The sequence below is a fragment of the Saccopteryx leptura genome, chromosome 5 (assembly GCF_036850995.1).
Source record: "Saccopteryx leptura isolate mSacLep1 chromosome 5, mSacLep1_pri_phased_curated, whole genome shotgun sequence".
Lineage (NCBI taxonomy): Eukaryota > Metazoa > Chordata > Mammalia > Chiroptera > Emballonuridae > Saccopteryx > Saccopteryx leptura.
The window spans coordinates 166,197,222-166,215,445 of record NC_089507.1 but is presented as its reverse complement, the minus strand read 5'-3'; the positions used below and the strand labels follow the sequence as shown (position 1 = coordinate 166,215,445).

At 44.1% G+C, this 18,224-nt stretch overlaps 1 protein-coding gene across 1 annotated transcript in view; it reads right to left on the bottom strand.

Annotated features, from left to right (window-relative positions):
- GNA13 (G protein subunit alpha 13) overlaps positions 1-7,424 on the bottom strand; it is a 43,153-nt gene extending 35,729 nt beyond the window's left edge. The window contains exons 1-2 of the mRNA XM_066386641.1: positions 6,998-7,424; positions 4,405-4,631 (exon numbers count right to left, since the gene is read on the bottom strand). Of these exons, the coding sequence (XP_066242738.1) occupies positions 4,405-4,631; positions 6,998-7,280 (510 nt within the window). The 5' untranslated portion in view covers positions 7,281-7,424. The remainder of the gene's footprint in view (positions 1-4,404; positions 4,632-6,997) is intronic.
- Positions 7,425-18,224: the final 10,800 nt, after the last annotated feature.

Genomic DNA, 18,224 nt, shown 5'->3' with positions numbered 1-18,224 from the left:
TGAACGTGCAGCCAACACTGAGCATTACAAACACTCCAGCACTAAAAGAGACCACTTCTCAGGAGGCATGGCTATTTCCCTCAGTGTGCCAACGTATAAGAACTACAATGGTATCTAAAGTTTTAACAGATCAGATCCTTTTTTTTTTTTTAGTTTCTTTTATACAGTATAAGCTATTTAGCTTGCCCATGATGAAACAGACCAGAAAAGGAAATGTTTGCCTTTGTAAGCTTGGGAGTAAAAAAAAAGACATTCATGTTTATACCCAAAGTTATTTACTAACAAATGAATGGACTGCTAAAAATCTAAACTATGATATCACTATCCTATCCCTTGTCTCAAAGACTAATTATAAGGCAGTCATTCATCTAAAGCAAAAGAGCCATACAGGCTTAAAAACGGACCCATTTTTTGTCTTTCAATTTGCATTATAAGATTAATAATCAGTCATTAGTTAAAACAAAAATGACTAATTTTACCTTCTAACTCCTTCCATTTCTCTTGATGTTTACTTTTTCTATCCAATATTCAAGAATATATATTATTAAACATTGCAAAAAATAAAAATTATTATTCTGTAATACAAGGACTTCCCATCTTCTGGAAAATTAACAAATTAGCATACAAAATAATTCATATTTTCTGAAAGGAACTTAATGTGAGATGTTTCCTTTTTCTAGAATAACCTTTAACTCAGAATGTCTAAAAAATGAGAAAATAAATGTCAGGCTCTATGCTAGTGAGAGGAAAAGACAAACAAGGCATACCAAAGGAGCTTCTACTTTAGTGGGAGAACCAAACACGAATGCAAACAGCTCAAACACATGTGACTAGATGAGGGTTAGAGTGCAAGCACGCCCCACAGCACACAGCGCAGAGGCATTCCAGCAGATGCCTGGGGAAAGCCCTGGCCCTAAAGCACTGTTCCTCATTGTGGCAAAGAAACAAACTCCTCCAACCTGCCTACGGATGTCTGCTAAAAATATAGATCACTGGGTCTCATCTCACATTTCTGAATCAGATCCTCTTGTGATGAAGTCTTAGAATCTATTGTTTTACATTAAACAAGCCTTCCAGTGATTCTGATTGGGGGGGGGGGGGGGGACTGCATTTAGTCACATTAAAATCTGATGACCACTGTTCTAAGTAAAGGGTCAGACCTAATGAACAGACATGGTAATTAAAAACCTTGATGGAGGGACTTTGTGAAGAGAGCCATGGCAGCAGAACATCAGGGTATGTGGGAACTGAGGGATTACAGGATATGTGCAGCAGTTAAATAAAATATATTGTTGAAATCATAGGTAAGCTAGCTAGTCTTGACTCAAATAAAGAGGTCGAACTCTGTTCTGGAGGCAAGAGAGAATGAGCAAAGCACACTGAGCAAACTCATACTGCATTTGACCAAGATCCCTGGGAAACCAAGCAACAGGTACTAACTAGGACAGAGGAGAAAATGAGGAAATGGAGGCAAAGAAACTGCGGGGGTAGGAAAGACAGGACTGAGGAGTCGGCTGTATACAGACAAGTGAGGAACAGAACATGACTTTGAGGGAAATTTTAAATGAGCCAAGTGCCTTCTCCGTGTCTGACACACGCCAGGCACCACGAGCACCCAGAAAGTATGTGAATCATTAATTCAACATTATAGTTGAGCACTAGGTGCCAGGTACCGTTAACAATGACAAGTATACACAGAGGGGAAAACTCCCATTCTCCAGGAGTTTAAAATGAGATCTTGTTCTGTTCCTCTTTTCTTGTGTTCCTACCTACTTATTTATTTTAGTGGGGAGGGGAAGGGGAAGGGGAAAGAAGCAGGAAGCACCAACTCCCATACGTGCCTTGACTGGGCAAGCCCAGGGTTTTAAACCAGTGACGTCAGCATTCCAGGTCAACACTGTATCCACTGCGCCACCACAGGTCAGGCACTGTGTCCCTACCTTTTATTAGGAAAATAGTATTCCTAGAACTTGTCTCTCCCTGTCCAATATCTTCTTTGTTCTTGAAGGATCAGCTAGCTTAAGTCAAAAACATGCAGGTCCTCATCCTGAACAGTTTTCCTATTTCTTCTTAACGGCAAATACTTTGAGGAATGCTTTTTCAACAATGACAAGATAGTCTTGATACAACACTGTAAGATATGACTGTCCAAATTCAAAAAGTGTCAGTGAAGCCAACCTTCAATTAAATGACTTATGGAATTTTCCTACAGAGAACGTCAGAGGACAGTCATTTACTCATTCAGTCAGTATGTACCTGTGCTGTTACAGATGATGTTTCTTCTCTGACCTGGAAAGATAAATAATGTCCTGAAAAATCTTAAGAGTAGAAAGTGTGAATTAAGAAGAAAGGAGAGTAAGCAGCACTTAAAAGCAGGAGAGGGTCAAGTGAGATGAGAAGGGGTTTAGTGGAGGTATTAATATGTAAGACTGCCAAAACTCGTAACAAATACTGACCAGAGAACAAAACCTAACCACAAGTCTGAGAACTGAATGGAAGTCACTTGTTAAATTCATAATTTTCAATATATAATGCTGCTAGATACTCAATTTTAACAATAGCGTGAGATAATCTCTGCCTTCCATTAATTGGCAAATGACTTGAAAAGACACACACACCGAAGAAGAGAACTAAACAAGACAGCACATAATCAAGTACTAGGTTGTATGATACACACGAAAGTCATAATTCAGGGAAAGGTTTCAGTATCAGCTTCGCACAAAGTTATCATGAACACCTGTCTAGAATGTTTCATAGCTAAGATTGCTTCTGAGTATAAGCTGCAGTAGCAAAGGCTGTACATTGTTTTGTAGCCACACCCATAAGTGAGGATTGCCTTCATGCTGGTGACATCTCAAACAACTTTCTAAGCAGTTTTACTTGTAACTGTCACTTCTTTTGATCATAGTATGATGCTTCAGATCTGAACTACCTCCAAATAGTATACAGTCCAGATTGCCATCACTCCTGGAATCTTTCTGGTCTTTAGCAAGTAAAACCAGCATATAGTCAAAGCATTCACAATAAAATTACAAAACACTTTATTTTTAAAAATCTATTTCAATTATTACTTTGTATCTCTAATCTAGATCAGATTATTTCTCTTCCACCCTCTCTTTACTGCTCTGTAACAGTTATAAAGCTTTTTTTGTTTGTTTTTTTACAGAGATAGGGAAAGAGTCAGAGAGAGGGACAGACAGGAACGGAGATGAGAAGCATCAATCATTAGTTTTTCGTTGCAACACCTTAGTTGTTCAGTGATTGCTTTCTCATATGTGCCTTGACCATCGGGCTACAGCAGACTGAGTAACCCCTTGCTCAAGCCAGCAACCTTGGGTCCAAGCTGGTGAGCTTTGCTCAAACCAGACAAGTCCACGCTCAAGCTGGCGACCTCAGGGTCTTGAACCTGGGTCCTCTGCCTCCCAGTTCGATGCTCCATCCACTGCGTCACCACCTGGTCAGACCAGTTATAAAGTTTTATGAGTAGTGTTATTTAAGACAAAGTAGAAAAAAAATAAATATAAAATTTAGGTGCTTCCCATGTGAAACAGAGGTCCAAAAAATAACTAAGATTTCCGTTGTTGTTGTTCTTTAAGAAGATACATTTTAGCAAAGTGAGGACATAGCAGGAAGATGGCCATTTATGAACCAGGAAGCTAGCGCTCACTAAGACATTCAATCTGCCAGCACCATGACTGACCTTCCCAACCTCTAATATTGTGAGAATTGCATTTCTGCTGTTTATAAGTCTACTGTAGTTTGTTGACTAGAATACCTGTTTAGCCTGTCCAGTAAAATTTTTGCTTTGAAAAAATAAGGACGCATTTTGTAAAATGGGCTTAGAAGCCTTAAAACACACACACACACACACACACACACACACACACACACACACACACGCAAAAACAGAATGCAAATATATAAAAAATATGACTGTTACACATTAAGGACTTTAACCTCTTACTACATTAATCTGTATCATAAAATGAACAGTACCTCTAAAGACGAAATAACACATTTGAACCTAGTTCAGTTATTAAAATCAGTCCAAGAGCAAAAGGTTAATTTTTTTAAAGGATGAATATTACTACTGTAATTGGGTGGTAATTATTTTCAAAAGGAGATCAAAATTATAAGTGCCTACAAAAATCATTATAATCTTACTTTCAAAAAGAAAAAAATGAACAATTAACTATAATAGCTTCACCAAATCTATGGAGTTTACCTTATTTTTATCTTGCTTATTAGTAAAAAGCTCATCTATATAGCAACTCCCAATTTCTGAGGCTAAAATTCTGCATAGATATATTATACTGTAGAAGTCAATGAAAAGGGTTTGTTAGACTCAAAAAATAAGTATCATTAAAATAAAATCACAACATATTAAAAGAACAAATCTCTTACCAGTTGAAATTCTCGACGTCGGTCATAGGCATTCTGTATGCCACTGTCTGCCCATAATGCTCTTATGGCAGGGAGATACTGTAAGAAAACTCGAGTTTCCACCATTCCCTGGGCCGCCAAGGGGGAACGGGTGTCAAATGACATCATCTTGTCTCCATTGAGTTGATTTGAGTTATCTCCCCAAGGGATATGAAGCTTCTCTCTGGCATCTACCAGCACCCTCATACCTTTGGTTAAAAAAAAAAAAGTGTGACAGGAGTCATTAGATATTCTCATAAATTCTATTTCAGTATTATTTTCTTAAACTTAACTATTCCAGGCCCCCCCCCCAAATGGAGACCAATATCAAAACAGACATCTGTAACTTTTTAGAGTTTAAATAAACTAAGTTATTCAGTCATAAAATTAGAGCCTTAAAAACTACATGCTATTAAATAAATGCTCTTTATGAAGGATTTCAACATGTTCTAATTTATAAAATAACTTCTGAGGTAAAAAGTAGTCACAAGAGAACCAAAACCAGTGAAGAAAAAAGAAATTATGCTACATAGCCTGATGACCAGGCTTTGAAGAAAATGGCTAAAACCAAGATTTTCCAAATAAATAAAGATATTTATTTATGAAATGCCAAGTACCAAACATTATCACTCTGGGTTCTGTGGGTCCCTGAGCATCTTGCTTAATCCAATACTGTCTTTTAGGAACACATTCCAAGACTCAAAAAACTTGTCCCATACTAAGCTTAAAAACAGTGTGAGTCAAAGGATGGCATTTGAGTTTCCTAAAGACCAAATGCAAAAAAATGTACAAAAACAGAGACTTCAACTCTCAGAGATCAGTTCAAACCCAGTATCTTTATCACTAAACGTTACCTTCCGTCCATCTTAACAGCCTCAGGACTATCAAGAACCCATTAGTTTGGATTATTAAAAAACTGTTTTTGCTGTCAATTTTCTGATCATGCCAACTCAACTAAAAAAGTAGATGTCTAATTAATGCTCAAAGTAGGTCACACTTAGGACCCAGTGCACATTTGAAGAACCAGGTGTTTACCTGGCTCATAATCAGTTAACATGTTGACTATTCATTGACATAATTCCCGAAGTTCAGCTACATCAGGATACAAAGGTACCTTTAATTAAGTCAGGACTGCTAAGGCAGAGTCTGTGGCCTTGGGAGACCTTAATTACCTTTGCGCTAAACATTAAGATAGGATAAATACAACTGTTTTGTACAACTAACTGCAGTGGCAGTAGGGCTCAGCTCTCCCTCTGTTTTGGGAACTCCCTTCACTACCCCACAATCCCCCCCCCATCCCCCACCACTACTCCCAGACAGTTTTCCTCTACTCAGTCCTGGGAGGAAAAAGTGACCCAAAGAAGTTAAGTACTTTCCAAACAAAAAAAAATCCCACTTAAACAACAACCACCACTGTTTGAAAAGACCTGAAATTTGTTGCAGACTCCTAAATAATTGCTACCCAGCCGACATAAAGAGAATCTGGACGCTCCTGAAGTACCACGCTCTATATGTCCATTTTGCCAAAATGTCTTTTATGAAGCAAAAATTATCTGACACTAAGAAAAATAAGTGCTACTTATTGCTCAAATGACAAAATAAAAACCATCTCCTCAAATTCTTTGAAATCCCAAAAATAAAATCCTGTGTACCTCTCACTTAAGAACAAGGTATGTCTTTAATTTTTTAAAGTAATGTCAAATAGCAGCGTCTATGATCCAAGCTCAAAACTGATCCACTATCTGTACAGGCTCCATATCACGTTTAAGCCAAAGATTCTTTATATCAATGCACAATTTCATTTAAATAATAGAAGATGTAGTACCCCCCCACCCTCCACCCCGTTATTAAGCAAAAAACAAAAGAGAGAATGGAACGTGCTGCATAGTGATTATAGGCAAACATCCTGCCCAACCGTGACACTGGGGCGAAAAACCACTGATGCTAATTTTTTTTAGACCGACTGTTACAGGTCTATTCTTCCCAGATACCTGCACAGCAAACATGACACCCTCAAGTTTCATATCCTTATCTGGAAGGGCCCAGGGGCTGTCACCCTTTGCCCTTGACAAGTCTCAGGCAAAAGTTTCCTTATTGCGACTGTTCCAGAACCTCGGTGCTCAGGAGGCAGCCAAGGAAGCAGGGAGCTGGGAGCAGACCGGCCCCATGTGACTCGGGTCACCCACCCGGGGAGGGGATGGCGGACGGGCAGCGCTGGGGCTCGGGGTGGGGGTGCAGGGTATGCGGTTGGCTTTCTGGTCTTCCTCCCTGATCTGGAGGAACAAGGGAGGTCACCCCGAACCCCGGGGTACCCGGCTCGTCTCACTTCCCCTTCGGAGGGCGGGGTGAAGGACCAGGCGTGCCCCGCGCCAGAACAGCAAGAAAAAAAGCGGGGAGCCCTAGGGGCCGAGGGCACCCCGGCAGCAGGACCGGTGCCCCGGGCGCGCCCCCTTCCCGCCCGCCGGCTGGGCCCGGCCCTCCGCCAGGAACCGAGCGAACGAGGGCGGTGCCCGGCCCCGCGCCGGCCGCCGCCTCCCCGATCCCCCGGACCCCGGCCCGGACCCTCGCCCGGCACCTTTGATCACGTTGCTGTAGATGGTGGGGCGGAACTCCTCGCGCGCGCGCTGGTCGAAGTCCTGCCCGTGGATGATCCGCATCTGCTTCAGGAACGTGGACTTGCCGCTCTCGCCCGCGCCCAGCAGCAGGATCTTCACGAGCCGCTTCACGTAGGTCTTCTCCCGAGACAGGCATTTGTCGATCTCCTTGGACTTGCGCTGCTGCTCGGCCTCGCCGCTCGTCAGCACGCAGCCGGGGAAGCACACGGACAGCACCGACCGCGACGGCAGGAAGTCCGCCATCTTGCCGCCGCCGCCGCCGCCTCGGCGGGCTGCTCTGGCTCCCTCCACCTCCTCGTCGGGCGGCGGGCGACTCCGGCACCGCGACTCGAGGGCGGGGAGCGCTGCGGCGGCCGGCGCGCGCCGGGGGAGGGAGGGAACGAGCGAACTGACTGTAGGGCGGGCCGGGGGAGCTAGGGAGGGAGGGAAGAAGGGCGGGCCCGGGAGGGGCGGTGGCCCCGGGACGTGCGCGCGCCCGCTGCCCCCGGGGACGCGCACGCTCGCAGCGGCCGCGCCCCTGCCTGCCGCCTCACGCTGGCGAGTCCGTCTCTAGCCCGCGTGCGCGCGGCCGCTGTGGTCAGGTGATCTCCGGTGGGGCCTGGGCGCCCGACTTTCTGTTTCTTTTTAATTAGCTGCGCCCGTTTCCCTGGGCCCTGGAGGCCTTTAACCAGAAACCCGACACTGCCTTTGGACTCTGCAACCGCTCCCGCCCCTTTCTCTCCCAGGTTCCATGCCCGCCGCCCGCTGTCACCTTTCGTGTGCCTTATTTCGAAGCCATTGGCTAGAAAGTTATTCAAGCAGTGGGCGCGAGCCTGGAAGGCATGGGTGCATTTTAAGGTGGTTTTCTTGACATCCTGCTCTCTCAAACTCTGAACAATAAGAAAAGGCTATTGATCCACCACCCGCCCTTCTCTTTTTTGCATTTTCAGACGCCTGCAAAAACTTCCCCCTCTGCCCCCATTGAAGAGAAAAGAACTGAAGTTGAAGTTAATCTGAGACGTGCTGGAGGCGTCGGTTACTGTTTCACTAACGTGGATTGCGTCCCGAGCTGCGACGCAGACACCAGTGGATGTTAGCTGCAGCAGGGTGAGGTCATGGTGAAAATCCCCCTGAACCGGACACTGTGATGCAGACTCTTCCCTACAAGGAAGCAGATAAGCGAACAGACAAGAACGGGGGCAGGCAAACTTTAGGTTTCCTGCCAGATTACAGAGGATATGATCAGCCAAGGGACTTTTTCCTGCCCTAACATTAGATTCAGACCAGGACACCTGAAAGGACTGCTCGGAGACAAGCAGCAAATGACAGCTGGGCTGGCAGAGAGACTGCCAGCAAGGACCCCGGAAACCATCCTCTTCATTCTTAGTGTTTAGTTTCAAGTGGAAAAAGCTAGATTGGCCTGTCTCTGTTTTTGGCGTAGCTACCGTAATGCTCCTTGATTTGGACTCCTGTAGCTCAAAAATAGGTTTAAATTTAAAAAAAACCAAAAATCAGTGCTAGTCATTTACTGTCAGGGTTGGGTTAATGGTTGAGAAGCCTCATGACGCAGTGAACTGGCTACATTAAACTGCGTGTAGTAGAACTATCTCCCATTGTCCTGGCCAAGCCCATAGGGTAGATGATCTACAATACACACAGTGGGGTAGGTTCAACTCTGGTATCTATGGATCGATAGGGTCAGACTGTCTGCGCTGTGCCTTCAGGCAAAACGCGTGGTAAAAAGTCTACCCTGGATAGAAGATCTCTTCTGTTGTCTCAGCTGGTGTTTGAGAGGCACCGTTCTCAAATCATGGAAGGACTAACCACTGCCCAGGACAGGGGCCTATCATTGGCCGCCAAGCACCATTTCTATGTGGACTCCAGATTCTTGTCTGAATTCTGCATCAATGGGAGGAAGGAACCCTGAAAGTTAGGTAGTTAATTATTTTTTTCTTTTTCTAAAAGCATGTGCAACATAATGGAGAACCAAGGATGCCTAGGAGGCAGGAACGTATTCCTGCCCAGCCAGTTCATGTTCTGACTCGTAGAGCAGCAGTGAAAGCTGTTCAAAGCTCTGCCTGTAATGTTGTGTTGGAACAAGCTTGGCTCAGTGTTTCTGAAAAAGAGACCTTTTTGAACCCAGCCTGGGGTTTGGCTGCAGGAGTCCAGCTACTTCTAACTGTCTGGTAATTAAGCCACCTTGAAATTGTAAAAGTAAAAATGAGTTAGAGGTTTGGTGGTTTCTCAGAAAATTAAACATAAAATTGCCATATGACCTAGCAATTCCACACCTAGATATGTAAACAAAAGAATTTAAAACCGGCATTCAAAGAAAAAATTGTACACCTACGTTTATGGTAGCACTATTCAGAATAGCCAAAAGGTGAGAACAACCCATATATCCATCAGTGGGTGAATGGACAAAGGTAGTATAGACATGCAATGGAATTATTCATCCATAAAAGGAAATGAAGTACATATGCTGCAACATGGATGAACCCTGAAAACATTCTGCTAAGTAAAAGAAGCCATACACAAAGGCTTACATATTGTGGGGTTCCATTTATATGAAATGTCCAGAAGAGACAAAACCACAGAATCAGCAGATGAGTGGTGGCCAGGGGCTAGGGGCAGGGAAGAATGACTGTGTAATGGGTATGGGGTTTCCTTTTGGGGTGATGAAACTATTTAGGAACTAGATAGGGGTGATGGTTTTAGAGCATTGTGAATGTGCTAAATACCACTGAATTGTTCACTTTAAAATGATCAAATGATGAATTAGATGTTGTATAAATTTTATCACAATTAAAAGAAAAGAGGTAGGGAAAATAATATTTTCCAGGGAAGAAACGACATCGGCATCATTTAACATTAAAGTACCCAGAATGTGCAATATTCAATGAATAAAAGTGGGATTGTGTTTGTTTAAAATAACACAATTTAAATTATTTGCACCAGAAGCAAATCTACTCTAGCAGTTGCTTCAGGTTACATTGTAATGATATTAGTGATATTTTAATTTTCAGATAAGTTTTTTATAACTGAAAAAAATCTAAACTTTTTAAGGAATATTGGTTAAACATTGAATCTGTTGGGTGTATGTTTCCATTGGGCTCAGATGTTAATTCATTGGAAACGTCTGTATTGCTAGGCAGTTTATTCAAATGCTAATGAGGGATTCAGAAGCCCCAAGAAGCTATGATAAAATGATCCAACAGTTGGTTAGATCCAACAGTTAGTCTGCAATGCCCTTTCCTTCTAGAAATGTAAAGTCTAAGGACAGTCTTATAAGATAAATCATGAGGGTGTGACTCAAAATGAAGAAATACATTTCCAAATGGTTTTTCTCCTATAATGTGTCACCTTAGGATGGAACAAGCCCTTTCCAATAATACTGCCAATTCCTGAAGTCTATTTGTAATTCTTTTGTTGGAACTAAAAGAAAGATAAGCTTCCTATCTTATAGTCACAGCCTTTTTCTCAATTTAAATAAAAAATGGCATTACTGGCTTGGTTGGGTAGCTCAACTGGTTCGCGCATTGTCCTAATACCCCAAGTTTATGAGTTCCATCCCCTGTCAGGACCCGTATAGAATCAACCAATGAATGCTTAAATAAGTGGAACGACAAATCAATGTCTCTCTCTCTCTCTCAAATCCGTAAATTTAAAAAGAAATTTTAATGTCATTTTTTAGCTCATTTAGCAACATTTGTGCCATATAACTTTGTACCATTTACAAAGTCGTTATTATCCACAAAGGACAATGTCACCCTAAGATATAGTCAAAGAATGTGCCAGAGGCTCTGGGAACAATTCCAAAAGAGGAGTTAAATTTTTTTTTTGAATGGTGTGAAATATTATTTAAATTATTATTCTGAGTAGCCAAGGTGACTACTCACTACTCAGATTTGGACCACACCCATTTAGATATGTTTATTTAAAAATCAGTGACTTTACTTAATGATTAAATCGTGTGTTAATTTTCTAATAAGGATGATGACACATCCAGGTTCTTGTTACACAATTGTGTTCTGTCTCAACAGCAATGTAAAATAGGTGGATTCTAATCTTTTCTGACAGTTAAAACAAGCATGGACTTTTCCTGCCTTCCTTCCCCTATCAGAAGAGGAAGGGAATTCCCTAGCCCTCCCATAATACAAAGCCCTTACGTTTGTGTAATGTTTTAAACACGCCAAGGCTCCCTGACCTACTTTTATCTCAATCTCTACCCACAACAGCCTGATTAGGAACACCCAGCATTAACCTTACTCCCATCCGCACAGGAGGAAGCTAAGGACACTTAAAGCCTCTCTCAGCCTGACGGGATTGCAGAGCCACAGGAAGCTCCCTCTTTTGACTCTGGGTCCAGTGCTCTTTCTGATATGCCCAAATTTTCTTAGTGCCCCCAAATGCCCAAGTGTACAAAGTTCAAATTTAAGACACAAGCAGCTCCCTGTACTTAACCATGAGCTATCATAGAGTCCGCAGTTTTGTTTGTTGGTCGGCTGGTCTGTTTTCGCAGTCCCTTTCGGGCTGACTGCCATCTGGAAGCTTACCAGCTCTTAGGCTGATTCTGGTAAAATGTTCTGTACTTTGAGCTCAGCTTCTGGTTTGTAAAATGTTCCAGGTGGTTGATGTAGAAATAAGAAAAGAAGAGCCAAGCTTATGACAATATTTCCATGGTGCATCAGCAAACCCCTGATGTCCTCTTGAGGTGAGCTAGATATGAAAAGGCCACTTTTTTATATAATAAGAATTGATGGTGCCCTCTCATGTGGAAAGTTTTGCATGAAACTAGACGGGAATTGCATTGTTGGTGGGGTTTTTTGTTGTTGTTATTGTTAATAATGGAAAACATGACTTTAATTACTGGTTATATTTTTCTCAGCCTCTGAGAAAAAGATCCATGAGCTGCTGTTGACCAGCTGTGACCTCACTCGGTTTATCCAAAGTCAGAAGCCTTGTGCTATCTTACAGTCACCAGCATGCATAGGAACTCTTACACCTCACTCTCTGCATTGCCCGTGTACGGTCGATCTATTTATATAACACTGAGCACAAGGCTTTGCCTGTAAATCTGAGATTCTTTCTGAGAAATTCAAAACATCCTGCTCAGTCCCTCTCTTTTATGTTCCCTCACAGCTATTAAAGATGAAGGATACTTTTTATGTTTTTCTGCCCGTAAATGGGCTGCCCCTCGCCGGAAAGAGTAAGGGCTCTTTAACATAAATTCCGTTTCTCCAGGGAAGTTTAACTCGGCAGAGTCTCCATTTATCCCTGTGTCTTTAAACCCTCTGCTCCTAACCTGATGGCAGGGGTTTTCTTTCCCTTGGAACACTGGATTGATTAGCAAGCTTGGACCTGCTGCTTCCGAGAACCACACTCCCGGCTAGCTGGTCAGGCAGCATCACATGTCAAGGCGTGTAGACCTGGCCTTTGCCTCAGTCCTTACGCCAGAGTGCATCAGCTGGTCGAGTTCACCATTAAGCAGTAAAGGTTCACCCATGGTACTGGGACATGGTCCATGTGGCTTTTGTCAGACAGTGGCAGGCTGGCTCCTGGAGCAAATAACATCATCAGCATATCTGTCTCCAAACTCCTGTGTCAGCCGCTAAGGGAAAAAAGGGCTAGTAACAAAACAATCAGCAAACGTCTGATTCGATTTGTATGGTTTAGACAAAAAAAGTGTATTACCTTACTACTTCCTATTATAGTTTTATTAGCAACGAAAGGGAATACAATCACATGTGCAAAATTTACTGAACACACATAGAGCAGCTTCCCCTTGCTTTTATTTCCTCCTCTCATCTTCTCATGTGTGGGCCTGGCTAAGCCTCCCGCCACCAGGAGAAAGCTAATAACTACAGCAAGAAAGGGACCTTGGTGACGGTGCCTCACCTCCTAGACATCCCAACTCTGTGATTCTGACTCAGCAGAGGCTGCCTTCCCCTGAATGCCACCAGCTGTTTGGATCTTGCTACACACTCTGCTCACTTGGAAAGGCCACATAATACCACATTATGGGTTATTAGATGATTTGAACTAGCAGAAGATGTGTGCTGGGTGGGGGTGATTAGTACATATCATCACATAATGGACATCAAACAAGTGGCTAGCTCACAGGAAAGCATGTAGGACAGCAGCATAGCTAGTGGGGGGCAGGAAAAACTAGAACTTGAGCCATTCTCAACAGTGGATACTTAGTGTCCATTCCTATCAGGTATGAGTGGGAGTCACCAAGAGCATCAGCAAGAGACGGGCTGGTGTCCGCCTTGGGTTAAAATCTCAGCTCTGCTACCTGGTATAGGTACTGTTAGTGTCCTGGCATAAACCACCTAACCTCTATGAGTTTCGTTTTTCTTATCTGAAAAATAGAGCTAATTATGCCCACATCTCACTGGGTTGCAGAGAGGATCAAGTGTGATAACGTGTAAAGAACCTGGCATAGTACCCAGCCCAAAACAGATGTCCAATAATAATAACATGCTGTTAGGCATTGGCAACTAAAAGCAGTTAATGATTTTGTTACATAAAAATAAAGATTAAAAAAAAAAAAAAAACAGGCCCTGGCCAATTGGCTCAGTGGTAGAGCTTTGGCCCAGCGGGTGGAAGTCCTGGGTTCAATTTCCAGTCAGGGCACACAGGCAAAATGACCATCTACTTCTCCATACCTCCCCCTCCTTCTCTCTCTCTCTCTCTTTTCCCAACCACAGCCATGGCTCGATTGGTTCCAGTATATCGGCCCTGGGCACTGAGGATGGCTTTCTGGAGCCTCTGTATCAGGTGCTAAAAATAGTTTGGTTGCAAACATGGCCCCAGATAGGCAGAGCATTGGCCTTAGACAGGGGTTGCTGGGTGGATTCTAGTCAGGGTACATGCGGGAGTCTCTCTCTCTCTGTCTCCCTTCCTCTCACTTAAAATTAAAAAAAATGAAATTTAAGTTAAAAAAATAAAAAAACAATGTTTTATATTCTTAAGTGTTTTTTGTTTGTTTTTAAGAGAGAGAGAAAGACAGACAGACAGGAAGGGAGATGAGACGCATCAATTCATAGTTGTGGCACCTTAGTTGTTCATTGATTGCTTTCTCATATGTGCTTTGACCCAGGGGTTCCAGCTGAGCCAGTAACCCCTTGCCAGCGACCTTGGGCTTCAAGCCAGTGACCATGGGGCCATGTCTATGATACCATGCTCAAGCTGGTGATCCCATACTCAAGCCAGTGACCTTGGGGTTTCAAACCTGGGTCCTCAGCATCCCAGGCCAACACCATCCACTGCTCCACTGCCTGGTCAGGCTTATATACTAAGTTTTAAATAAACTATACTGATAATTGCTTCAGGAATCTAAAGTGTAGAGCAGTGGTAGTCAACCTGGTCCCTACCAGTGGACGTTCCACTAGTAGGCATTCCAGCTTTCATGGTGGGCGGTAGCGGAGCAACCAACATATAAATAGAAAGATAGATTTAACTATAGTAAGTTGTTTTATAAAGATTTATTCTGCCAAACTTAGTGAAAATCCGACATAAAGTACTTGGTAAGTAATTTTTATTATATGCTTTAATTTGCTGTAACTCTGCTTTATAAATTTTATAAAGTCAAGTTACTTCCCTACTTTATAAATCACCATTATTGTGGAACTAGTGGGCGGTTAGAAAATTTTACTAACAGAGATTAAAAAAAAAAAGTAGCTGGTAGGTAGAAAAAGGTTGACTACCCCTGGCTGTTTAATAAAAATATAATGCAAGCCACAAATGTAACTTCTAATTTTCTACTAGTCACATTAGAACAGTAAAAAGAAAAGTGAAATTGACTTTTAACATTATATAATAGTTTATTAAACCCAACATAGCCAAATATTGTTTCAACATGTAATCAATGTAAGGATGAATAGACATCTTACATTCTTGTTTTTATGCTGAGTCTTAAAATTAGCTGTGCATTTTACATTTGTAGGACTCTCAACTCAGATGCTAAATTTTCATTGATGATACCTGGTCTGTATTTAGATTTCATAAAACTTACAGCTGAAAAAGTGGATTCAAAAAATCAAATTGGTCCTGGCCGGTTGGCTCAGTGGTAGAGCGTCGGCCTGGCGTGCAGGAGTCCCGGGTTCGATTCCCGGCCAGGGCACACAGGAGAAGCGCCCATCTGCTTCTCCACCCGCCCCCCCCTCTTCTTCCTCTCTGTCTCTTTCTTCCCCTCCCGCAGCCAAAGCTCCATTGGAGCAAAAAGATGGCCCGGGCGCTGGGGATGGCTCCTTGGCCTCTGCCCCAGGTGCTAGAGTGGCTCTGGTCGCAACAGAGCGACACCCCGGATGGGCAGAGCATCGCCCCCTGGTGGGCGTGCCGGGTGGATCCTGGTTGGGCGCGTGCGGGAGTCTGTCTGACTGCCTCCCCGTTTCCAGCAGTTTCGGAAAAGTAAAAAAAAAAAAAAAAAAAAAAAAAAAAAGATAAGAAAAATCGAATTGTTCCGAATGTTCTTAAACATTTCCCAAAGACTGAGTTGTGTATCAGTCTTTAAATATAAATTAATTAATATGAAATGAAATACAAAATTAAGTTGCTTAGTGTCACTAGCCACATTCCAAGTGCTCAACAGCTACTTGAGCTAGTGGCTATTTCCTGGGCTAATCCTCAGGAAGTGGACAGAGCCCTGAAGTGGGCGCAAGGAAAGGGGTGAGGCAGCGCGTCCAGGCAGGTGGAACGGCCCGAGAGCTGGATGATTTGGTGTGTGCCTGGGACAACGGGGTTACCAGTGTCATTAGAACCAACTGATTGAGGTTGGAGAGGTGTGGTGGAGTCAGGACGGGAAGGGTTTGGATCCCTGGTGGTGATGTTGAGATGTTGATTCTGTTACTAAACAGGAACCCCTGGAATATTTTGGACAGTGCCTGGCATTTAGAAGAGCTCTTCTAAATGCCAGGGGATGATCAACGTGTGCACTGTTTGAGGACTACGCACCTGGCCCTAGGGCCCAGGAAAGGATGGCGAGAGGAGAGACAGAGCTGAGAAGAGCAGTCTGTGGTGGCTGTAGGGATTTAGGTGGGCAGGGAATGCTTCCTGCTAAGGGGAGAGCCAACAGAACCTTCTTGAGCCGTTCCAAAGCCAGGCTACCCAGGACTAAGGAAACCAAGACTGTGCTTTAGAGTGAGGGCAAACACAGAGGCAGCAATGGCTGGTGGCAGGACTGAAGTCTGTGTGCTCGGGAGACTGAGCTGACATTGAACGGTTTAAGGAACCAGGGTGCTTCTGCTGGCCAGGAAGTGACTCGCCTAGGACAGATGGCTGAAGCCAGGCCCAGGAGACTGTTTCTTTCTTTTCTTTTTATGGGTTTTTAAAAGCAAATGTATAATTTATATCATTCACTCCACCCTGTGAATCACACGGTGATCCTGGACTTTGTCCAGAGTCTCGGAGATTATGAAAGTCACTCCTTAGTTCTCGGGAACAAACCCCTTGAGATGCTAGTTCTAGGCTGGAGCTGAATTAAGGACTTTTCAGAAGTCAGAACCCCCTGAAACCTCTCTGTTCCCTGGCTAGCTTTCTTCATGTCCCTAATATGTTTCTTGGGAAAAGCATTACTTCTAATGTGAAGCCAGGTTTTCCTGTGCTTTAAGGGGGAAGGCTCTTACGGAAGGAAGCTGCTCATCCCCTGTCCCCCAACCCCTGCCCCACTCCTCCTGAGTCACTGTAATCTGCGCACATGATTCTGGTCCAAATCAAGCCTGCCGGGGCTGCTGGCATACAGTTAGAGACTGAACTCTGGACTGTGACACAGCCCAAGGCTGTAGGGAGTGCCTGTCTGGGCTGGGCACTGCACTCTGTGTTGGGGAGTACAAAGGAGTTTACAAGGAGGAGTTTACAGTGGACGAGGCCAATTGGTCAACCAGTCATCACCATGTTAAGTGATCTGTGCCAGGAAGAGAGCAGGGACAGCTGCCCTAGGGCCTTGAGAGTTAGAGTTTCTCAACCAGCCTGGGAGCTCTGTGTGGGGCCTCATTGAAAGCAGGCGGCTGGTACTTGAGTTGAGCTTTGAAAGAAGAGAAGGGGAAGAAGGGAATGGGGAGGAGTGCATTCTCATTCTAGGCTGGAAATAACATCCAGATGAAGACTAGGGGCCATGGACTAACAATGGACTAATAATGAGATCATGGTGGTGGTCATTGTCTATGAGCTCTTCTAAATGCCAGGCACTGTCCGAGGGCTTCTCCTCAGTGAGCCTTCTCCTCATTCCCCAGATAGGGAACTGGAGCTCCGGGCGGTCAGGTGCACTCTCCGAGGTCACACTCACATGAAAGTTGTGGATTCAAATCCAGATATTCCTGTCTCCTGCCACCCCTCTTAGCAGCAGTGTGCATGCCAGGGCTGCAAACCATTCCACCTCATATTGGAGCACGTGGGGACCCCACACTGATCTACAAATGTTGGGTTTTAGTATTGTCTTGACAAATGGACCAAAGTCATGTCTTAGGGGTGTCATTGGTTCCTCCCTGTTGCTGACTAGAGCACCTGGAAGAGTTGAACAGATAGTCCCATGCCGGACAAGAAAGCGACAATTAGTGACGGTCACAGCCCTGCCCAGCACAGCCATGTGCACCGTCAGGGCAGTAGTGTGCAGGATGGCCCTTGGCACAACGTGCCCAAGTAGCTCTGATCCCCTGGCTGAGTGTGCCTGGGCAGGCGCTTCCTCCCAGGGCTGGCTAGGCACCAGACAGTTGCCTTTCTAGGTCAGCTGTGCCGAGGATGCAGTTTGTATAAAGTGGTAGGCATTGCAGGCACGCCGAGTAAACACAGACTATCTCCCACTCCAGCATTTCCTCTGGGGAGGCTCATCCTCCAACGAGGCTACTTGATTCCAACTCTCTTATCAACAGGGGCTTCCTACCCTGATAAAAGGAAGCTATTCAAGTTCATTTCCTGGTATTGCCTTGACCTCTCCGGGGCAGACTAGAATTGGAGCGAATGTCACTTAGAAGAGAATATTTTTCACCTTTAAAAATCCATGGCCCTGGCTGGTTGGTTCAGTGGTAGAGCGCTGGCTCAACATGTGGATGTCCCAGGTTTGATTCCCAGTCAGGGCACACAGGAGAAGTACTCATCCGCTTCTCCACCACCCCTCCCCCTCTCACTTTTCTCTCATTCTCTCTCCCCTACTCCTGCAGCCATGGCTTGATTGGAGTGAGTTGGCCCCAGATACTGAGGATGGCTTCC